The 25225-nt window shown below is 41.4% G+C and overlaps 1 protein-coding gene across 1 annotated transcript in view; it reads right to left on the bottom strand.

Annotated features, from left to right (window-relative positions):
* TMCO1 (transmembrane and coiled-coil domains 1) overlaps positions 1-25225 on the bottom strand; it is a 58457-nt gene that overhangs the window by 3890 nt on the left and 29342 nt on the right. Inside the window, exon 6 of the mRNA XM_002715830.6 lies at positions 18924-19068. Within this exon, the coding sequence (XP_002715876.3) occupies positions 18924-19068 (145 nt within the window). The remainder of the gene's footprint in view (positions 1-18923; positions 19069-25225) is intronic.

Raw genomic sequence — 25225 nt, 5'->3', positions numbered from 1 at the left:
AATGTTCAGGATCACTAGCAATCAGGGAAATGCAAATCAAAACCACAATGAGGTTTCACCTCACCCAGGTTAGAATGGCTCACATACAGAAATCTACCAACAACAGATGCTGGCGAGGATGTGGGGAAAAAGGGACACTAACCCACTGTTGGTGGGAATGCAAACTGGTAAAGCCACTATGGAAGTCAGTCTGGAGATTCCTCAGAAACCTGAATATAACCCTACCATTCAACCCAGCCATCCCACTCCTTGGAATTTACCCAAAGGAAATTAAATTGGCAAACAAAAAAGCTGTCTGCGCCTTAATATTTATTGCAGCTCAATTCACAATAGCTAAGACCTGGAATCAACCCAAATGCCCATCAACAGTAGACTGGATAAAGAAATTATGGGACATGTACTCTATAGAATACTATACAGCAGTCAAAAACAATGAAATCCGGTCATTTGCAACAAAATGGAGGAATCTGGAACACATCATGCTGAGTGAAATAAGCCAGTCCCAGAGGGACAAATATCATATGCTCTCCCTGATTGGTGACAACTAACCGAGCATCAATAAGGAAACCTGGTGAAGTGAAATGGACACTATGAGAAACAGTGACTTGATCAGCCCTTGTCATCACTGTTGATGTACAATTTAATACTTTATCCCTTTCAGTATTTTTTTTTGTTCTACTTAATACTATTGGTTGAACTCTGTAATTAACACACAATTATTCTTAGGTGTTTAAAGTTAAAAAAAACTTATTTATTTATTTAAAAGGCAGAGCAACAGAGAGATGGAGAGCTATATGTAGAGATATCTTTCATCTGTTGGTTCACTCCCTAAATGATTCCAACAGCCAGTTCCGAACCAGGCTGAAACCAGGAGCCCAGATCTCCATCCGAGACTCCCACATGGGTGGCGGGGCTGAAGCATTTGAACCATCATCTGGTGCCTTCGCAGGAAGCTGGATCAAAAGCTGAGCAGAGGGGATTTGAACCAGCACTCTGATAGGGACGCAGGCATTGCAGGCAGTGGCTTAACTTACTGTGCCACGAAACTGGCTCCCCCATTCAACTTATATTTGAGGAAACTAAAAGTTGAAAAGGTATGATTGATTGTCCAAAGTGATAAAGCTAAATTAAAATCAGAGGTAGAATTTAAACTCACAGGTTTGATTCTTAGACGAGTTCTCTTACATAGTACTTTCTAGGTTAAAATTCTGGTCTTCAGAACAAATTCCACCCTGCAGTAGGCAGGTTTGTTCATACTGAACCATTTACTCATTAGTCACTGAGCACCTATAGGACATAAGGCACTATGAGAATATCCATATCTAGGCTACTCTGGAGGCAAACACTGTCTTAATACTTCATCATGGCCGGCACAGCGGCTCACTAGGCTAATCCTCCGCCTTGCGGCACCGGCACACCGGGTTCTAGTCCCGGTCGGGGGCCAGATTCTGTCCCGGTTGCCCCTCTTCCAGGCCAGCTCTCTGCTGTGGCCCATGAGTGCAGTGGAGGATGGCCCAAGTACTTGGGCCCTGCACCCCATGGGAGACCAGGAGAAGCACCTGGCTCCTGCCTTCGGATCAGCGCGGTGTGCCGGCAGCGGCGGCCATTGGAGGGTGAACCAATGGCAAAGGAAGACCTTTCTCTCTCTCTCTCTCACTGTCCACTCTGCCTGTCAAAAAAAAAAAAAAAAAAAAAAAAAAAAAAAAAAAAAAAGAAAAAGAAAAAGAAAAAAAAATACTTCATCATGAAAAATGATGAGTGCTCCAAATATGAGCGTGCATGGTTAAGATAACCCTCTAACAGAATATCAAGAAATTATTAAGAATGAAGAATACAGCTCGAAGAACTCAAAATTTATATTTACTAAGACTGGTGTTATGGCGTCATGGGTAAAGCTGCTGCCTGCAACACCAAAGTCCCAACGTGGAAACTGGCTCTTCTACTTCCGATCCAGCTCCCTGCTAATGGCCAGGGAAAATCAGGGAAAGTTGGCCAAGTGTTTGGGCCCCTGTCACCTATGTGGGAGACCTGGAAGAAGCTCCTGGCTCCTGGCTTTGGCCTGGCCCAGCCCTGGCCATTGAGGCCATCTGAGCAGTAAACCAGCAAATGGAAGATCTCTCTTTCCGTCTCTCCATCTCTCTCTCTGTAACTCTTTCAATTAAATAAAATATATCTTTAAAGATTATATTTACCATAAAATATTTCTTTTTTTTTTTTTAAGATTTATTTATTTACTTGAGAGGTAGAGTTACAGACACAAAGAGGGAGAGACAGAGAGAAAGGTCTTCCATCTGCTGGTTCATTTCCCAAATGGCCACAACGGCCAGAGCTGGCTGATCCAAAGCTGGGAGCCAGGGGCTTCTTCCGGGTCTCCTACATGAGTTCAGGGGCCCAAGCATTTGGGCCATATTCTACTGCTTTCCCAAGTCACAGCAGAGAGCTAGATCAGAAGAGGAGCAGTTGGGATATGAATCAGCGTCCATGTGGGATGCTGCCACCACAGGCAGATGCTTAGCCACAGCGCTGGCCTCTAAAATATTTTACAATATGTTTCACAATACTATATAACTCAAGCAGAAAAATCAGTCATTAGTAGATTAGGCTACTTCTTAGTAACAATAGCTCCTTCATGCCCACCTCTTAAAAAATCCATTGCAGAAAGCAGTTAAGAAGCCCAAACAATATGATGTCACCAGATTCTAGTTTCTTTTTTTAATCAATAAGTGTTTCCTGAGAATCTACAGCCTATTTAGCAGTAAGCTAAACAATACAGGAAATTACTTTAAAGATAAAATTTGAAATGAGACATTACAGAATATATGATGATAGATGCGTTTGTCCAGCTAACAAACACAGTAACACAGTGTAGACAAAACACACAAGGGATCCTTGGTCAGTTATTCTGCAGAGACAGGGGTCAATTAAATGAGTCCCTATCATTTTTGAGATTAAAAACCATCTTAAAAGTCCCTGATGATCTTCCAATTATAGGTTTACTGTGATTTAAAGAAAGTAGCTGAAAGGAAAACAAATCAATATTTTCAAGAAACAAGACACTGAATGGGCAGACTGTTGATAGTTTCATGCTAACTCAAAACATACACATGACCACTGAGAGTAAGCTACTGCACTATATGGGAGCAGCTCCAATAGCAACAACAACAAAAAATGTGAAAACTGGGACACTTTAGTAGCCACAAAGTTCATGGAAATCCAGGCAACTCTCTACTCTGTTTTCCTTGTGGCTCCCTTTGGGAACACTAAATTAAATGCAGCACTGTTACAATACTTTAGCGTTTCTCCTTTAATGCAAATGTTCAGCATTGCCTGCAGGCAATCTTACCCTGTAGTGAAATTGCAAAAATCTGTTTGAGTTTCTATGGGCTCACAAATAAAATGGACCATTTTCCTTTAAAAACTAAACTAAACAAAACAAAAATTTCTCTTGCTTTCCACTCAGTGAAATCTTTTCCTATAAAACACACAAAGGAACTAACCACTAGTTTCTAGATGCAAAAAATCTAGGTAAACAGATTATAGGTCACTAATCTCTCTACTGTAGTCACAACATCCTGTATTTCTGCACACTTTAAAGTTTATAAATAGGGGCCAACACTGTGGTGCAGCAGGTTGGGCCACTGCCTGCAACATCACTGTCCTGGCTTGCTCCACTTTCGATCCAGTGCCCTGTTAATGTGCCTGAGAAAGCAGCAGAAGATGGCTCAAGTGCTTGGGCCCCTGCACCCACGTGGAGACTCAGATGGAGCTCCAGGCTCCTGGCTTCAGCTGGCCCAGCCCCGGCTGTTGAGACTATCTGGGGAGTGAACCAACAAATGGAAGATTTCTCTGTGTTTCTCTCTCCCTCCCTCCCTCTCTTTCTCTATAACTCTGCCTTTCAAATAAAACAAAAGTTTACAAATAGTTCTAAGGACTAAGTAGCAGTTCTTAGTAATCTGTACTTCTGAACTGAGGAAGTTGAAGCAGAGAGAAATTACAAGTCATGAAGATACATCAAAGTACAGTTTTCCTTTATTAAATCACCTGCTGCAACAAATTTTTATCTTAGGAATAAAAACATCATGTAGCAGGCTCATTTAAAGAAATCACAAGTATGATGACTATATGAGCACAGCACATAAAAATACATTAGTATTTTTGTATTAAATCACTGTTAAAGTGATTTAATGCTATTTCTATATATACATGTTTTAAATATAAATGCCAAACTCTAATGTAAACTAGGATTTAGGTGATAACTGTGGGTTAACGTAAGTTCATCAATTGTAACAAGTCTCACTCTGGTGGGAGATACTAGGCTGTGTGTATGTAGGGACCAATATATAAGAAATCTCTGTCTTGCTTAATTCTGCTGTGAACCTAAAACTGCTCTTTTAAAAATATCTATATAATGTGCACATAAAAACTTTACAAGCATAAAGCATAATGATAGCTGCATTAATAACACCCAAATACCTTTATCATACTTTGCCTTCTTCAACTCTAAAATATTGCTAAACAGGAAATCGTAAAATAAAAATATTTTTGCGGGTGCTGTTTCAAAGTGAAGGTCATAGCATGAAGTTGAAGGAATGATAGAAGCTTTTGAATAGTTACACAGTGCTGAGCATGTTCTAACCACTTTATATGTGTGTTCTTATGCAAATCCATACACTTCAATGAAACATGCTTATCCTTGAGTGCAGACAGGGAGAAGATACCAATTGTCGGGCAGTAATTCAGTACTCGCTGAGCACCATAGCATGCAGGAAGTATTTTTTTTTAAAGATTGTATTTATTTATTTGACAGGTAGAGTTGTAGACAGTGAGAGAGACAGACAGAGGGAAAGGTCTTCCTTCCATCAGTTCACTCCCCAAATGGCTGCAACGGCCAGGGCTGTGCCAATCCGAAGCCAGGACCCAGGTGCTTCCTCCTGGTCTCCCCGACGGGTACAGGGGCCCAAGCACTTGGGCCATCTTCCACTGCTATCCCAGGCCATAGCAGAGAGCTGGGCTGGAAGAGGAGCAACCTGGACTAGAACCGGTGCCCATATGGGATGCTGGTGCTGCAGGCAGAGGATTAACGCAGAGCGCCACAGCACCGGCCCCACAGCAGCAGCAGCTGGTATTTTTGTATATATTTTCTCCTTTATATCTTTCAAGAACTTCATCTGCCTACTGGGGGCAGGTGGTTGGTACAGCATTTAAGGATATAGAGACACCCACATCCTTATAGGAGATCATGGTTCAATTCCTGTTTCTGCTTCCAATTCCAGTTTCTTGCTAATATACACCCTGGGAAGGAGCAGATGATAGCTCAAATACTTGGGTCTCTGCCATACATGTTGAAGACCCAGACTGACTTCTCGGCTCCTGTGGCTTTGGCCTGGCAAAGTCATGGCTGTGCTGGGCATTTGGTGATGGACTTATGGACCAATGGATGAAATATCTGTCTCTGACTCTCTGCCTTTCAAATAAAATAAAAATAAATAAATAAAAGCTTTAGCCTGATCTGACTGCTTTCTTGAGGCTTCTCAAATTCTTTTCCTGGAGGTCAATTTTTCACACATTCTTAATTAGCAAGATTTAGTCTAGAAACAATCATTTTGGGGGCTGGTGCTGTGGCATAGCAGGTAAAGCAATTGCCTGCAGTGCCAGCATCCCATATGGGTGTAGGTTGGAGACCTGGCTGCTCCATTTCTGGTCCAGTTCTCTGCTAATGTGCCTGGGAAAACAGCGGAAGATGACCCAAGTGCTTGGGCCCCTGCATCCACGTGGGAGACCTGGATAACGCTTCTGACTCCTGGCTTCAGCCTGGCCTAGTCCTTGTCCAGGCCACTGCAACCATTTGGTGAGTGAACCAGCAGATGGAGTTCTCTCACCTCTTCCTCTCTCTCTCTCCCTCTCCCTCTTTGCTTCTGTGTCTTGTTCTTGTAGCTGACTTTCAAATAAATAAATCAATCTTTAAAAAAATCATTTTGCTAAAAGACAGGAGTTTTAATATATAACGAAGGCGCTATGGAAGAAAACACAAATGCAAAATATGATGTGAACAAGTTTGAAGAAAATACGATCATTTGCGTTTCTGTCCAGCCCTGTGTAACAGCTAAGATTGCATGCCAGAAAGGAAAAACAAAGGAAAAATATTTTCCCGTAGTCATGTCTTGTATTGGCAGGAAACCCAGAGAAAGACCACCACAGGATTTGCGTTCTTTCCTCTTTGCAAAGGCTAAGAACCGGTGATTAAAAAAAAAGGAAGCTGTTGGTTGCTAACTGGATATTTTGGGAAGACGCAGGTCACTGGCGTTAAAAACATTCTGCTATGTTTTATTACTTACTTAGTCATTTAGCTAAAATAACTCAGCTATGGCAATCTTCAGATCACTATGTTAGTTTCTCCCGCACCTGGCAACCAGCCTTTGCTTCCAATTAATTGCCGTGTTTCATTAGTTCTCATAACATTCTCCAGGCACTTCAAATGACCCCTTTACTGAAAAGACTATTTGGGAGAATGCCATAGAGATTAAATATTTACTGACAATACAGCAGTATAACTGAAATAATACTGAGTTAGCAGTCAGAAAACTTGGGATCTATTACTGACAAATAGGGCAAAGAAATAACAGGTATTATCCTTCCGTATTGCCAAATTCCAATTTCCTTATCCTTAAAAAATAGAGACTGATTAGGTCAATATTTCAGACTTCTAAAGCAATAGCATTCTTTCTTAAAAAATGAAGTCTGGTACAAAAACACAATAGGGGAAACAAATAAAAATAAGGCTGGGGACTTAAAGTCACTTGTTGAGTCCTTCTTTTTGACTTTTCCCACCAAGCACCTACAAGAGTCTTAGTTCTATGTGGTTCTAACCTCCCAGAGTATGTGTTGTTACAAATCACTGTAGACCTCAACACATACTTTGTAAAATGAAAAAGTTATAAAAGGAAGATGAGTCTATCAAATCTGCACTACAGTAATGAAAATTCCTTTGTAATGTTCAATGTATTTTTCCTATTTTAGGCTGATCAAAGACCTCCTTGGTAATGACCTTTTCTCCTGGGGTCAGGGGATCCAGTCACCATCTTTTTCTCCCTCTCCCTTCCTCATTCCTTTTTTTCCCTCCATATTTCCAATGAAAATGTCTCTCTATATATAGACATTTATATATGTGTATATAATTTATATGTCTATAATATATATAATGCCTATATATAAACATATATATATCTCCCTCTTTTTTTAAATATTTCATGTATTTATTTATTTGAGAGGTAGAGAGAGTTACAGACAGTAAGAGGGAGAAGAGACAGAAAGAGAGGTTTTCCACCGCTGGTTCACTTTCAAAATGGCCACAATGGCCAGAGCTGCACCAATCTGAAGCCAGGAGCTTCTTCTGGGTCTCCCACACGGTGCAGGGGTCCAAGCACTTGGGCCATCTTCTACTGCTTTCCCAGGCCACAACAGAGAGCTGGACTGGAAGAGGAGCAGCTGGGACTAGAACCAGCACCCATACGGGAGGCTGGTGCCGCAGGGGGAAGATTAACCTATTGTGCCATAGCGCCAGCCCCAATCCTTAAATCTCTTGTTTAGTTCTTTCTTTGAGGATCAGAGAAGAACAACATTCTGAATTTTAGTGTATTGCAGGAAGACAAAATATTTGATTTTTTACAAATCTCACAATAAAAGGCAGTACCCAGTTGACACCATGTTGGGTGTCTAAAACTCATGATGAAATGCAATTTTACTGGTTTGAAGACCCAAATGACAAGTTCTGGACAAACACAGCTGCTGAAAATTGAGGGAAAAATTCTGAAAAATAGAGCCCAACAAAAGGGGAGGCCCAAATTTTGCATTGAAACGGCCTAAATCTCTGCTAGACTCAATTTTATTTTTTTAAGATCTATTTATTTATTTGAAAGGCAGAATTAGAGAGAGAAAGAAAGAGAGAGAGAGAGAGAGAGAGAGAAGGAGCAGAGAATGAGATCTTCCATTTGCTGGTTTACTCCCCAAATGGCCACAATTACTGGGGCTGGGCCAGGCCAAAGCCAGGAGCCAGGAGCTTCTTTCGGGTCTCCCACGTGGGTGCAGGGGTCCAAGGACTTGGGCCATCTTCTGCTGCTTTCCCAGGTACACTAGCAGGGAGCTAGATCAGAAGTGGAGCAGCCAGGATTCAAACCAGTGCCATATGGGATGCTGGCACCGCAGATGGTGGCTGTGGCTGAACCCATTACACCACAGCACTAGCCCCGCTACTGGATTCTATGCATACATGATGCAGCTTCCAAGCAACCTAGCTGAAACAACTGACCTGAGACCAGCTGTCGTCTACCACACAGAGCCAGATTTTGGAGATTGAGTGTTGTGGTCTAAATGTTTGTGTCCTCCCAAAATTTGTATGTTGAATCCTAATTATCAAAGTGGCAGTATTAGAGGGTGGGATCCTTGGGGGATGATTAGGATTCTCATTAAAGAGGCCCAGAGAGCTGCCTTGTCCCGTCCTCACTGAAGGCACAGTGAGAAGCTGCTATGTGTGAACCACGCAGAAACAGGCTCTCACCAGACACTAAATACAATTGACTTGATCTTTAGTTTCTCAGCCTCCAGAACTCTGTTTTTAATAAATTACCCAATTTATGATATTTTCTGATGGCAGCACAAAAAGACTAAGTGCCTGCTTAAAACAAATGAACCAAAAATGAATACTTTTCCAAAAGAAGACAGGATTTTAGTCTCTACCACCTATCATTTACATTGTCTAAGATACAATCCAAAGTTACTAAACATATCAAGGACCAGAAAATCACAACCCATACTTAGGGGGACACGCAAGAGATAGAGTCCAAATTTTAAATGCTGCAATTAGCAGGAAAGATTTAAAAAAAACCTAAATAATTATACCTGAGGACATAAATGAAAACATAAGTGAATGAACAGGAAATCTCAGCAGTGAAAAAAGATACCAAAAGAAAAAAAAGTGAAATTCTAGAATCGAAAAATATCTAAAATTTTAAAAATCAACAGAAAAAATAATCATTGGATGAGCTTAGGTTTAACTTAGAGTAGAGATGACAGAGGAGTCAGTGAACTTGAAAAAAGATCCACAAAAATTTCTATTACCTACAGAAATAGAAAGGACTGAAAAAGCAGAGCCTCAGTGTCCTGTTGGACAATACCAAAGACAGACTAACACATAAATAATTGGAGTTCTGGAAAAAGGAGATTGAGATTGAAAATATTTGAAGAAATAGTAACGGTTGAAAATTTCCCAAATGTAGGAAAATCATAAATCATGGCAGGCTAAAAACAAAACAAAATGAAACAAAAAACCTAGGTACATCACTTAAATTTCTGACCTTCAGGGGCTGGTATTGTGGCACAGCGGGTTAAGCTGGTGTTTGCAACGCCTGTATCTCACGTTGGAGTTTGCACCCCAGCTGCTTCAGTTCCAATTCAGTTCCTGCTAATGTGCCTAGGAAAGCAGTAGAAGATGGCCCAAGTTTTTGGGCCCCTGCAACCCACACAGGAGATCCAGGTGGAGTTCCAGGCTCCTGGCTTCAGTGTGGTCAAGCCCTGGCCGTTGAGGCAATTTGGTAAGTGAACTAGCAAATGGAAGCTCTTTGTCTTTTTCCCTTTCTCGCTCTAATTCTGCTTTTTAAATAAATAAAATAAATTTTTTAAAAGAAAAAATCTGGAAGCAGCCAGAAAAAATGAAACATTACTTACAAGGATACAAAAATACGAAGGATTTATCAGAAACAATGGATAGCAGAAGGTAATGAAAAGGCATTTAAAATGCGGTAAGCATCAAAACAAGCAAAACAGTCAACCCAGAATTCTCCATCCAGTGAAAATCCTTCATGAATGAGGGTAAAATAAAGATGTTTTCAGATAAATGAGGCGTAAGAGAATTCATCACCAACAGATTTGCCCTATAAGAAACACTAAAAAAAGAAATGAAAGGAAACGACTTAATGCTGGAGTGTGCTGGTACAGATTAGGGTAATCCTACTTAGTGCCATGCTTTATCTCCTGTTGGGTTCCACCAACTCTGGACCCCACTGATGCCTATACTTAGAGCACACTTTCACAATTCCATGTTTTTATTCACTCTGCTTCCTATGTCAAGAACACTGATAAGACTGGAAAGCTCCAACTCATCCTTTAAGACACAACTCAAATGTTCCTTTAGTGTAAAGTCTCAGATTTACAATCGATTCTCATGGACGCTATGCATTCATAGCATGTTTTTTCCTCCTACAGCATTCGGCAGCTGCATATATACACTCAAGGGGCATCAACTGGTCTACTATTACCTTGGGTCTGTTTTCTTTCCTTTCTGGTATTTTTTAAAGATTTATTTATTTTATTTGAAAGGTAGAGTTACAGAGAGAGATCTTCCATCCACTGGTTCACTCCCTAAATGGCCGCAACGGCCAGCTAGGTCAGACCAAAGCCAGAAGCCAGGAGCTTTCTTAGGGTCTCCAACGTGGGTGGCAGGTGTCCTAAGCACTTGCACCATCTTCTGCTACTTTCCCAGGTGCATTAGCAGGGAGCTGGATGGGAAGTGGAGCAGCCAGGAATCAAATCGGTGCCCATAAGGGATGACAGCACTGTAGGAAGCGGTTTAAACTGCTACGCCACAGTGCCAGCCACTACGGGTCTGTTTTCTCTCCTAGCATGTGAGTTCCACAGGGTAGAGATCATTGCTTTTCACCCACCCATTTTCAGCATTATAGAAGAATCCCTGGCACAGTATAAAGACAGGCATCAATCTTCAGTAATGACAGGGAATCAAACCCAGGCACTGAAGCACTTCACTAGGAGATCAGAGTAAGATTCACAAGGGTCTGGCAGCATTGTGGTATAGCAAGAAAAGCCTGCCCTGCCTGCAACACCAGCATCCTATATGGGCACTGGTTTGAGTCCCCACTGTTCCACTTCCCACCCAGCTCCTTGCTGATGTGCCTGGGAAAGCAGTGGGAGATGGCCCAAGTACTTGGGCCCCTGCACCCACAGGAACCTCCTGGCTCCTGGCTTTGGATTGGTCAAGCTCTGGCCATTGTGACTGTTTTGGGAGTGAACCAGCAGATGGAAGATCTCTCTCTATCTCTCCCTCTGTCTCTGAAACTCTATCTTTCAAATAAATAAATAAATCTTTTTAAAAAAATAGTGCATGAATATTCTTCTCAATTAGTAATTATTCTATCATTTTCTGAACCACAGGCATTCTTTAACTGAAGTTAGGTACTATAAACACAAAGCACCATGCTTAGAGATTAGCTATGTTGCTGTTATAGTCTGACCATGTCAGATTCATGTCAGAAACTTGATCCCCAATGCAACAGTTATGGGAGGTGGGGCTTACAGTGGTGATTATGCAGAGTGGATTCTATTATCATGGAAACAGATTCATTATAAAAGGAGGAGTTCAGCCTCCCTGGCCTCTTTCCTGGAATCTTAGCTCTTTCATCCTCTCTTGCCTTTCCACTTCCACCAAGGGAAGAAGAACCATGACAGTCCTCACTAGATGTCAGCTTCTCAGTCTTGGATTTCCCAGCCTCCAAAATTGTGTTCATAATTTCTGTTCACTAAAAATTACTAGTATATTCTTTTATAGCAGCACAAAATGGGCCAAGACAAATGGTATTAACAAATTAAGTTCTAGGGTGGCGCCGTGGCTCAATAGGCTAATCCTCCACCTGCGGCGCCGGCACACCGGGTTCTAGTCCTGGTTGGGGCAGTGGATTCTGTCCCGGTTGCCCCTCTTCCAGGCCAGCTCTCTGCTGTGGCCCGAGAGTGCAGTGGAGGATGGCCCAAGTACTTGGGCCCTGCACCCCATGGGAGACCAGGATAAGCACCTGGCTCCTGCCATCGGATCAGCGCAGTGCACTGACCGCAGCGCGCAGGCCGCGGCGGCCATTGGAGGGTGAACCGATGGCAAAGGAAGACCTTTCTCTCTGTCTCTCTAACTGTCCACTCTGCCTGTCAAAAAATTAAAAAAAAAAATTTAAGTTCTATGCCTTAAAAAATGTGACATAAATTAATGATGAGGTATAGGAGATGGCAGATATTTGGTATTTCTATCATTTTACTGACTTCAAAATATGCTGACACTGACATAATTAGAAACAGTTCTTATGCAAATAAATGGTATATAAAAATTCTTTTTTAAGTTTTATTTTCCAGTTTTACTGAGGTACATTTGGCAAATTAAGATTTAAAGTATACAACAAGTTTTGATATATGTCTACATTGTGAAATAACTATGACAATCAAGGTAATTTTTTTTTAAAAGTCAGAGTTACAGCGAGAGTGAGAGATCTTCCATTTGTGGGTTCACTCCCCAAATGGCCACAATGGCTGCAGCTGGGTGTTTCTTCTGTGCTTAAACTGCTATGGTGCAATGCCATTACCCCACAATCAAGGTAATTAACAGTAATTAACATATCCATCACCTTGCATAGTTATATATGTGCCATCATGTTGTATGCTGAATCTCCAGAACTTACTCATTTGCATATCTGAAACTGCATTCTTTAACCAACAGATCCTCACTTCCTTCAGCCCACTTTTTTTTTTTTTTTATTTATTTGACAGATAGAGTTACAGACAGTGAGAGAGACAATGAGAAAGGTCTTCCATTGGTTCACCCCCCAAATGGCTGCTACAGCTGACGATAAGCTGATCCGAAGCCAGGAGCCAGGAGCTTCTTTCTGGTTTCCCATGCGGGTACAGCGGCCCAAGCACTTGGGCCATCCTCCACTGCCTTCCAGGGCCACAGCAGAGAGCTGGACTGGAAGAGGAGCAACCAGGACTAGAACCTGGCGCCCATATGGGATGCCGGCACAGCAGGTGGAGGATTAACCAAGTGAGCCATGGCACCGGCCCCACCAGCCCACTCTTATCTCCTAGCAAACACCATCCTATTCACCTCCTATGAGCTTAACATTTTTAGATTCCATAAAATTCTTTGCCCTAGGAAAGCCAAAAGAGTGAAATAAGTCACTTATTTATCACTATCCTGAGCACAAAAAACTTTCTGAAAGAAAATGACAATGCTGATAGTTTTCCAAATTATAATTATATATACATAAAATTATATATTAAGGTATAGGTGATAAAAGGAAAAGAAAAAGATAAACTTGTCAATTTTTCCTCAGGATCACTAATCCTTTCTTTGCTTTCAAAGATAATTCTGCTTACAGCTTTTACAGTCATATCAATTTACTAAGAATAGGCCAGCTTTGGGGCCGGCATTGTGGTGCAGTGGATTAAGCCACTGCATGGGATGCCTGTATCCCATACTGGAGTGCCAGTGCAAATCCCAGCTGCTCTGCTTCCCATACAGCTTCTTGCTCAAGCATCCTGGGAGGCAGTAGATGATGGCTCAAGTGCTTGGGCCACCCATATGGGAGACCCAAATAGAGTTCTGTACTCCTGTTTTCTTCCTGGCATGCAGGCATTTGGGCAGTGAGCCAGGGAATGGAAGCTCTCTCTTCTCTGACTCTCCTCCTCTGTCACTTTGCTTTCAAATAAACACACAAATAAATCTTACAACAACAACAAAAAGACCAATTTTCTCTTAACTATTTACCAGTTAACTTTGCGTAGAGTTTTGCTGAGGTTTAGAAGATTTTATTATAAACAGGCAGTCATGATTTACTCAATCCACTATTTACTCATAATTATTCAACAACAACAAGAATTAAGTCCTTTAATTTTAGGAATTAAATAAATTTTTTATTCTTTCTAAAAAAGTGATTTACTTATTTGAAAGGCACAATGTCGGGGCAAGAGAGAGAGATCTTCTATCCATTGGCAGCAATGGCCAGGGCTGAGCCAAGATGGAGCTAGGAGGCAGGAACTCCATCTGGGTCCTCCACATGGGTGGCAGGGGTCCAGGCCCTTGGGCCATCTTCTGCTGCCTTCTAGGCACATTAGCAGGAAGGTGGATGAAACTCAAACTGGCACTCCAAAATGCGGATGCTGGTGTCACAAGAGGCAGCTTAACCCACCGTGCCACAACACTGGCTCCTCTTTTTCCTCTTTAATTCAGTCACTAGCTTGAACTAAAATTAGCACCTCTGGCGGAAGCTGGCAAATTCACATAAAGGAAGTAGTTGTGATGTGAAGGTCATGACAGTTAGTCACTAAACATGAAGGAAGTAAACAAAAGTTAAGGAAAAGGGTAAAATGAGAAACATCACGATGTTTTATTCTGTGAAAAGAAATCTGATCCTATCTTCAGCTGGGAAGCAAATTCTATTTTTAAAAATATCCCAAATTAAGGAGAGGAAGTTAACTGATTTTTTGTATGTGTGGCTTTAAGAACAATTACTAGTATTTTTTTTCAAAGATTTATTTTATTTATTTGAAAGGCAGAGTGACACGGAGAAAGAGAAATCTTCTATCCACTGTTTCTCTACCCAAACAAATGGTCATGATGACTGGGGTTGCGCTAGGCTGAAGCTAAGAGCATGGAACTCCATCTGGGTCTGCAACATGGGGTGGCAGAGGCCCTGGGCCATCCTCTGTTGCTCTCCCAGGTACATTAGCAGGAAGCTGTATCAGAAGCAGAACAGCTGGGAGTTGAACAGGCACCCCGATATGGGATGCTGGCATTGCAGACGGCAGCTTAACACTATGCCACAATGCCAGTCCCCAATTACTAGTATTTCTATATCTTTGCTATCTGATTATCATAACATGATGAAATTGCATACCAAAGCCCATTTCACCTTTGTAAAGTTAGACAAAGAAATTGTCTAACTTTCCCAAGGACATTTATCTAGTTAAGATTCAACAAGATTCAAACCTAAGTGTTGTTGCTGCATAGACTATATTTCCTCAACCTTACAACATATTCTTCCTCTCTCCACCATTTCAGATCTCTAAAATAGCAATGTGCACTAAAACCTGCTATGTAATCAGTAGTGCATTAGTTCTGTTTTTCCTTGAAAGCTCAAAGATGAGTCATAAAATCCATAAGCTCATACAACTGGAAAAATAACAGATAAAACCCAGTCTCACAAATATTTACTTGAATTAGTAACACAATATAAAATTGCTTTAGTTTAGGTTTAGAATTTTATCTTTGCTTTTATGCTAAAGGATTAGGATAATGAAAAAATTTAAATGTATGTCAATAGCTCCATATTTGATAATAATTTTCTAAAAATGGAAGCTATCAGTAGGAAGACAAGCCTTTTTATTTCAAATGACACCTAAGTTCTTTGAGGATAAGAGCCATCATATATCAGTTTACGTAGTTAACAACTACAACTATATACCAAGCTCCCAGCATAGTGCTTGATACGCATATGCGCTCAACTTTTTTTTCTATTTTTTTTTAAAGATTTATTTATTTATCCGAAAGTCAGAGTCATACAGAGAGAGGAGAGGCAGAGAGAGAGAGGTCTTCCATCCTATGGTTCACTTCCCAATTGGCTGCAATGGCCAGAGCTGCGCCAATCCGAAGCCAGGAGCCAGGAGCTTCTTCCCGGGCTCCCACATGGGTGCAGGGGCCCAAGGACTTGGGCCATTTCTACTGCTTTCCCAGGCCATAGCAGAGAGCTGGATGGGAAGAGGAGCAGCCGGGACTGTAACTGGTGCCCATATGGGATGCTGGGATGCCGGCACTTCAGGCCAGGGCATTTACCCACTGTGCCACAGAGCCAGCCCAGTGTACTCAATTTTGTCGAATGAATAAATAGGCAAGTCTATGAAGGAATAATTACTAATGTGATAAAATGTTCTACTCTCTAGCATGGAAAAATGTGACTGATGAATAGCCTTAACTCAGTCTTATATTACATCGCCATCATAATAAAGGGATATTTATTATCAAAAAGAGACTATTGTTTGCTGTTTTAATTATACCATCTCTCATACTTAGTAAAGTGGATCTTGGTTAATACTGGAAAGAAATTAACTCACATATGTAAATGTCTTTCTTTCTGTTGAATTTATCAGTCTTTTATGAATAGCTCATTTCAGTGAATTTTTTTTCCTAAGATTTTCAGTGTCTTACAATATCTCATTTTAGAATTTGGGTAATAAAATTATCTGTCCAATAGGATTATCACTCAGGACACTGCAATAAATAGTTAGAATTCAGTTTTGACCTTGGGAAAGAACTGTACATGAAGAGAATAAATCCTTCACGGGTAAATGTTGTGGTATAATGGGTAAAGCTACTGTTCGGGAAGCCAGCATCCCATAGTGGAGTGCCTGGGATTGAGGCCCATCTCTGCTTCCAATCCATCTTCAGGTCACTGTGACTGGGAGGCAGCAGATGATGCCACAAGTACTTGGGTCCCTGCCACCCATCAGGAGATCCAGGTGGAGTTCCTGGCTCCTGGCTTCAGCATGGTCCAGACCTGGCTGCTGTGGTCATTTGGGGAATAAAGCAGCAAATGGCAGATCTCTCTCTCTCTCTCTCTCTCTCTCTCTGTCTCCTTCTCTCTCTGTCACTATGCCTTTTAAGTATATACAACTCTTTAAAAAAGGAATAAAAGAATAAATCCCTCAAATACAACAGTTTTATCTTAGTTATCTAAGACTATAGTTCTCACATATTTTTTCCTTATTAAAGAACTGGACAAATGGAAATAAAAATATATGTATGTATCCTCCTTGGCTGTAAACAAGCACAAGGCATTTTTTTGTTTGTTTTGTTGCCCCACTTCCCCCTGGTCTTATATTTAACATTTAATTCATTAGGCTATATCAGTCTTGGATCTGTAGATGTCCCTATTTTAACTTAATAGCGTGTATCATACATTTCAGTTCTCAGGGGTTAGCAAACCATGGAAAGCCTGCTGTGTGTTTAGCAAATAAAGTTTTACTGGAACACAGTCACACTCATTCAATTACATATCATCTATGGCTGCTTTCATACTACAATGGTGGAGTAGTGGAACTGAATATTTGAGACAGAAACTCCATGGCCCACAATGTCCAAAACAGACCATTACAGAAAAAGTCTTCTAGTTCTACCACTCTCCACTGGGTCACCAAAACCAGAAACCCATGAGTCCTTGAAACCTGTTTCTCCTTTCTCCCTACATTACATTAATCACTAAGTTCCGCTAGTTTTGTTTTTTTATGTGTTTCAATCTTGTCCCCTCTTGTTCATCCCTCTCATCTGCCATAATAACATAATGATTTTGTTAAAAAAGATTTTAGTTTATTTATTTGAAAGGCAGAGTTACAGAGAGAGAGAGGGAGGGAGGGAGGGGGGAAAGAGAGAGAGAGAGAGAGAGAAGAGAGAGAGAGAGAGAGAGAGAGAGAGAGAGAGATCTTCCATCTGCTGGTTCACTCCCTAAACGGTCAGGGCTGGGCCAGGAGCTTCTGGGTATCCCATGTCAGTGCAGGGGTCCAAGTACTTGGGCCATCTTCCCCTCTTTCCTAGGTGTATTATCAGGGAGCTGGATCAGAAGTAGAGCAGCTGGAACTCGAACCAGTGCCCATATGGGATCCTGGCATAGCAGGTGGTGACTTAACCCTTTATGCCACAATGGCAGTCCCAACATGATTTTTACTAGATTGCTGCAATACTCTTCCGATATTCTTGTATTTAGTAATACTCCTTTTACATCTGTCCTTCACAACACAGTAAGTGGCAGAAAATGATTCTATTAACTCTTGAAACTTGATTGCATTTGATAGGAAGAAGGAGGCGGCACCACAGAGAAAGAAAAACATGAGCAAAAGGTGGATCTGGGTGAGTGTGATATGGAAACTGTGATGCAAGCCAGGATGGCGGGAGTGCTGTATTTGCTGGAATATGATGAGACATGAATTGGGAAAAGTATTAAGCAACATGGTCACAAACATGTTTGTGATTTATAAACTATGATTTTATTTTGTGCTGATTCTCACAAGCCAGGCTAACAAAAAAAGTCATGGCCATAGACAGCATTTAGAAGAGGAAAAAAGGCAATTCTAAAAGAATCATTCATATAACAAATACTGAATTGTGTTCATATTAAGTCCATGTGTAAAACCGCCTCACTGCACCACCTGCTGAATGGCCTTATGTTCAGAAACAAAATAACATCCTAAAATATAAAGATTTCTTGAGTCAGAGACTTTAATTGTTTTTCACTTTTAAAGTCCCAGCTCAAAAGCCATTTCAATCCCCTAATCTTTCCTGCCTGAACCTTTCCCAATAACTGAATGCTATGTCTCTCTTGTGGGCCATGGTAATGCTCTTTGTTTTCTTTTTCACTATGAATACCCAGTCATCCACGAGAGCTACAGAGAGAGAGACAGACGGTCAAAGAGAGAGTTCCCATCCTCTGGTCCACTCCTTCAATACACACGATAGTCAGAACTGAGCTGGGAGGGAGCTGGGAACTGGGAACTTAAACCAGGTCTTCCAGGTGGGTGGCAGGAGCCCAATCACTTGAGCTATCATGGCTGCCTCCCAGGGATCACATAAGCAGGAAGCTACAGTCAGAAGTCAGAGCAGGATATCAAACCCAGGTATTCAGATAAAGAACTCAGACTTCCTAACTGGCAAGCAACCTCTAGTCCAAGTGTCAATCCCAATGTAGGAATGTAGGTTCCACAACTGAGAATTTATCTTAATCGTAAAAACATTAAAGTTACTGAATTACTAAATTTACTTGTGTTCCTGAATTACAAAGAGGTGCTGGTATACAATGAAGAAATGATACTTGTGTAGCTTCAGACAGTTGCAATGAAGGAACCTGACAGCTCTAAGGTGGGATGCAGAAAGCAGGATCAGTAATCCAAACCTCCACGCATTTAAAACAGCTTCAGCACCATATCCTGGAATCATAATCCACTGAAAGATTTCAGTAGCAACACAAAAAGTTTCAGTATTATGGAGTAAAAGCTCATTCAGGGTATGAGCACAAGGAAGGGCACGCATATTGGATGGTGATGGGGTCACTCACCTGTCGAATCGACATAGTACACAGAATATACAGGAAGATGAAGGAACAGTCCGTTGTGTCATCCCCCAGCAAGTTTCGATGAGACAGTCCTTGGATGTAGGAAAGGGGGGTAAAGGGGAGTTTTGCTACAACTCTTCCATCAAATCTAAAAAGAAAAAAACCACAGAATTGTTATTTTTGGAGGACTGATGGGTTTCTTACTTCTAGAAAAGAATCTGGGACAGAAACAGAACTTTTAATCTCTTGATGTCTAAAAAATAAAGAAAATTGGCATGCTAAAAAGAGACATACATGAGCCTAAAGTACAGAAATGTTAAGAAAGGGCCTAGATCTTTCCCATCACTCTTTTCTAAATTAGTGAGCCTCAATTCTTTTTCTTTTTTTTTTTTTTTTTTTTACTTATTTTTTTGACAGGCAGAGTGGACAGTGAGAGAGAGACAAGAGAGAAAGGTCTTCCTTTGCCGTTGGTTCACCCTCCAATGGCCGCCGCGGCTGGCACGCTGCGGCCAGCGCACCGCGCTGATCCAATGGCAGGAGCCAGGTGCTTCTCCTGGTCTCCCATGGGGTGCAGGGCCCAAGGACTTGGGCCATCCTCCACTGCACTCCTGGGCCACAGCAGAGAGCTGGCCTGGAAGAAGGGCAACCGGGACAGAATCCGGCGCCCCGACCGGGACTAGAACCCAGTGTGCCGGCTCCGCAAGGCGGAGGATTAGCCTTGTGAGCCGCGGCGCCGGCCCTCAATTCTTTTTGTGTAAGGATCCCTTTCCATACTGACAAATTACTGAAGCCCAAAAAAGCTTTTGCTTGTGTAGGTTATAGCTATTAATGTTTCCTCTGTCAGAAGTTAAAACTGAGGGGGCTGGTACTGTGGTACAATAGGTTAAGCTTCTGTCAGTGATGCTGGCATCCCATATCTGAGGGCCAGTTCAAGTCCTGGCTGCTTGACTTCTGATCCAGTTCCCTGGTAATGTGCTTGGGAAAGCAGCAGAAGATGGCCCAGGGACTTGGGCCTCTGCCATCATGTGGGAGACCTAGATGGAGTTCCAGGCTCTTGGCTTCAGCTTGGACCAGACCTGACCACTGTGGTCATTTGAGGCATGAGCCAGCAGATGAAGATCTCTCTAAAAAATATTAAAAATATTTATAAATTTATTTAAAAAGTAGCAAGGAATTCATTTCATGTTAACATAAATATTTTCAGAAAAATAACCTTGAAAATTTATTCCAACAACAACAAAAAGTTTAATGAGAAGAGAGGCACTGTCTCATTTGTACAATCTCTTTAATGTTTGACTTTTAAAAAGCTACCTGGATTCTCAGAGCTGCCTCAGTCTTCAGATTGTTGCTATCACATATCATGAATGTTCTGGAAAACTCCACGGTACATTCATGAGAGAAAGAAGTAGGGGAGAAAAGCAAGCAATATCTCAGAATTACTATGAAATAGTTTTGGTTTCAAGGACTTCCTGAATGGGTTCTAGAGATGTCTAGGGATTCCCAGAGCTTGCTTGAGAACCACTATTATAAATCCTAACATCAATAGGATTTTAATAACCTTCTTTTCCAAGACCCCCCAAACCTCACTACGAACTATATATATAGCAGGCAGGGTCAACTGTCAGATTTAACCACTTGACTTGCTCTAACCAGCAGAATAAGGACACATTCGATGAATGCCCGGTAGAGCAGAGGCTTTTATTTTTTTTTTTAAGATTTATTTTATTTATTTGAAAGGCAGAGTTAGAGTGAGAGAGAGAAAGAGAGGGAGAGAGATCGATCTTCTATCTGCTTGCTCACTCCCCAAATGGCCACAATGGCTGGGTCTGGGCCAGGCTGAAGCCAGCAGCTAAGAGCTTTATCAGGGTCTCCCATGTACTTGTGCCATCTTCCTCTGCTTTCCCAGATGCATTAGCAGGGAGCTAAATCAGAAGTGGTGCAGCCAGGTCTCCAACCTGCACCCATATGGGATGCTGGCACTGCAGACAGAAGCTTAATCTACCATGCCATAACACTGGCCCCAGGCTTTTTTCTGAAAAGTATCTGCTATTTGTCAATGAATCTTAAAAGTAAATGGGATATCCAAAATGAACACATGACAAATTATTTTGAAGACTGAATAATTTTATTCCATATGATCAAAACATGCCTTTAAATATCAATTTTATATACCAGCATATAAAAATAGAGACATAGTCTTTAACTTCTAGGTTCTGACAATCTAAGACATAATAATAATATTTTTTAAAACACATACAGTGGGGCCACCATTGTGGTGTAGTGGGTAAAGCTGCCACCTGCAGTGCCAGCATCCCATATGGGCACCAGTTCAAGTCCTGGTTGCTCCACTTCTGTTCCAGCTCTCTGCTAATGCACCTTGGAAGGCAGCATAGGATGGCCCAAGTGCTTGGGTCCTTGCACCCAAGTGGGAGACCTGGAGGAGGCTCCTGGCTCCTGGCTTTGGGTCAGCCCAGCTCTATCTGTTGTGGCCATTTTGGGAATGAACCAATGGACGGTTCTCTCTCTAACTCTACCTTTCAAAACAATAAATAAACCTCAAAAAAAAAAAAAAAAAACACCCAAACATATATAGGGTACAAACACCAGAACAAAAACATTAATAAAGCAGTTATATGTGGCAAAATATTTACATTATATGATCCTCCACTGGTAAGAAATGCAGATAGAGCTACTGCTCTGAATACGAAAGCTGACAGAAAGAAAATGTTCTTAAGACAGAGAGCCTTTCTTCCTGCCAACAGTAGTCTTTTATAAGGCACCTGATTATAATGAAACCTTCATGTCATTTTACCAATAAAGGTAATTCTATGTGACTTCTTGGACCTCTATAGTTTAGAAAACTTACACCATTAAAAATAAAGTTATCTTACACTGACGAACTGCATAAATAACCAGGTATTTCAATATGGATCCAAGACTAATAAATATTCGCCAAGTGCTGTTACATGATTAAGTCTATTAAGAATCCTCTCTCTGTGTAACTCTGACTTTCAAATAAATAAATAAATTTTTTTAAGTGAACCGAGATTGGAACCCAGGCTCTCTGATGTAGGATGCAGGCATTCAAGCAGCCTCTTCTTAACTGCTATACCAGACTCCCACCCCTGAGGTTTTATTTTCTAACTGGATATCTTGCTGAACTCTAATAGGTTCTAGTAAATTTAAGTCTGATCCTCTGGATTTATCTATGTATAAGTTTTATACAACCATATGAAAAGACAAATAATTTTGTTTCATCCTTTCTAAACCTTTCCCCCTCCTCTCTCCCCTCCTTTTTTTCCTTCCCCCTTGTCCCCTCCCCTCACCGTGCCAGTTTTAACATACATTGAGTTAGACCATCCAATCAGAAGAGGGTTAAATAGTTAATGGTAAAATACTGAACATATTCCAGTATGCAGAGATACAGAGAATGCCTGTGTTACTGCCATGGTATTTATGCAATCTTTAGAACTGATGCTTCTAAAACCATGTGAAGAAAATGTGGGGAATGAAATTCCTTTCTCATCAGCAGAGTCCTTATATTCATATTCCACTTAATTTTTAAAAATTTATTTGTTTGAATGGCAGAGTATCAGAGAGAGAGGGAGAGAGATCTTCCATCCACTGGTACACTCCCCTAATGGCTACAACTGCCAACACTGGACCAGGCTGAAGGCAGGAGCCTGCAGTTCCATCCTGGTCTCCCACATGGGCAGCAGGGGCCCAAGTAGTTGGGCCACCTCCTGCTGCCTCCCAAGTGCATTAGCAGGAAGCTGTCTTAAGTGTTACGCTAAATGGCCACTCTACAAACAATGTCTATGTCTATACTGTACATACACAGTGAGTGTGATATTTTAATACATGTATATAATGTATAAAAATCAAATCAGGTACTTTGGAAATTTATAGTTACTAAATAAAAGTTAAAAAACAAAACAAAACAAAACAAATGAAACCCAATAAAATCCTTGTAAAAAATCAAATCAGAGTAATTAGCATTACCTATCACCTCACTTACCATTTCTTTTCTTTTCTAAAGATTTATTTATTTATTTGAAAGTCATAGTTACAGAGAGAGAGAGAGAGAGAGAGAGAGAGAGAGACAGAGAGATCTGCCATCCACTGCTTCTCTCCCCAGGTGGCTGCAATGGCCAGAGCTGGGCCAGGATGAAACCAGGAGCCAGGAGGTTCTTCCAGGTCTCCCATGTGGGTATCAGGTCCCAAAAACTTGGGTCATCTTCTGCTGCTTTTCCCAGACCATTAGCAGGGAACTGGATCAGAAGTGGAGCAGCTGGAACACAAATTGGCGCCCTTGTGGGATGCTGGCATTGCAGGTGGTGACTTTACCTGCTATGCCACAACACCAGCCCCCACTTATTACTTCTTTGTGTGGAGAACTTTCAAGATCCTGTCCTATTTTGAAATCTACAATAAATCATTGCTAACTAGAGACACCCTACTGTGCTACAGAACATTAAAGCCTATTCCTCCTACCTAACTCTACATTTGTACCTATTACCCATCCTCTATCTTCTCTTCCTTTCTCTTTCCTTCCTGGTAGACAATATTCTATTTTATACTTCTGTGAGATTAACTTTTTTAGTATCCACACATGAGTGAGAACAAGTGGTATTTATTTCTCTGTGCCTGGATTATTTGATTTAATATAAGGTCCTCCAGACTCATTCATGTTGCTGAAATATACTTGATAAATTCTTAATCAAAACTCAAAAGATGGGGCTGGTGCTGTGGCTCAGTGGGTTAAAGCAGCACCCTGTAGCACCAGCATCCCATACAAGCACCTGTTTGAGTCCTGGCTGCCCTGATCCATTTCTGATCCAGCTCCCTATTACTGCCCCTGGGAGAGCAGCAGAGGATGGCTCAAGTGTTTGGGTTTCTGCACCACATAGGAACCCGGAGGAAGCTTCTGGCTGGCGGTTTCCACCGCTGATGCGGCCATTTATGGATGAAAGATCTCTCCCTTCTCTCCTTCTCTGTCTCTCTAACTCTGCCTTTCAAATAAATAAATAAATCTTAAAAAAAAAAAAAAAAAAAACTCAAAGATTATTTTAAAGGAATTTGATCCTAAAATGTGAAATAAATATTCCAGGAGCAGTAAACAGTGCAGTTGAAACAACTGGGGGCCAGCACTGTGGTGTGGTTGGTAAAGCCGCTGCCTGCAGTGCTGGCATCCCATATGGTTTGCCAGTTCAAGTCCCAGCTGCTCCACTTCCAATCCAGCCCTCTGCTATGGCCTGGGAAAGCAGCAAAAGATGGCCCAAGTGCTTGGGCCCCTGTACGCGCATGGGAGATCCAGAAGCAGCTCCTGGCTCCTGGCTTCAGATCACAGCAGCTCTGGAAGTTGCAGCCATCTGGGGAGTGAACTAGTGGATGGAAGATCTATCTCTAGCCTCTGCCTCTCTCTAACTCTGCCTTTCAAATAAATAAATCAATCTTAAAAAGAGAGAGAGAGAGAGAGAAAGAAATAGTAGTTAGTAAGCCATGATAAGAAAAAAAGTTTGAAAAACAGGTTGAGAAAAAAAAAAAAAGAAGAAAAAGAAAAACAGGTTGAGGCCAAAGCATAGAATGCTGTGCAAATCAGAGTAAAGAATTTGACTAAAATCAATAGTCAAGTTTCACAGTGGTATGTACAGACTTTAGAGTCTGAGAAACGTGGCCTTAATACCAGTTCAACATTTACTAGTTTTGAGACCTTGGGCAAGTTAAATAATCTCGAGTCCCAAAGCCTCATCTGTAAAGCAAAGGTTATAATCCTTATCTCAGAAGACTGTTAAAGAGTAAAAGGGTAGCATATGTAAAGGGTTTAGTATAGTGTCCAAAACATGTTACTATTCAATCAGTAGCATATGACGTTATTAGGAAATGAGTAACAGGTTTCTGAGGACAGTTAACAATGTGGAGAAAAGAGCTAAAGGAGAGAGGGTGGTTGGGAAGCTATTGCATTATCAGGATAAGAGGTAATAGCAGAATAAAACAAAGGCAATGAGTACTCAAACTAGGATGGAAACTGGTTCTAGAATGGATGATGAAAAGGGAGGGAAGGAAAGAGAGAATGGATGGACTACTGGACAGACCCAGAGAGGTAAACAGGAACTGTTTAGAGGAAGAGATGGTTGAAAGCATGAGAGAGAACTCAGTATCCAACAGTAAGTTTGGACAGGGTGGATATGGAATAATGTCTGCTGAAAGGAAAGGGCAGGGAGGGAAATAATAAAGGTCATAATCCCCAGCGAGTTGAGTCCCAGTGACAGATACATAAATATCAGGGATGAGTGCAGCTCTGG

This window comes from Oryctolagus cuniculus, chromosome 7 (genome assembly GCF_051225735.1).
Source record: "Oryctolagus cuniculus isolate XC-2025 breed Fujian yellow rabbit chromosome 7, ASM5122573v1, whole genome shotgun sequence".
NCBI lineage: Eukaryota > Metazoa > Chordata > Mammalia > Lagomorpha > Leporidae > Oryctolagus > Oryctolagus cuniculus.
This window is presented reverse-complemented; position numbering and strand designations above follow the sequence as displayed.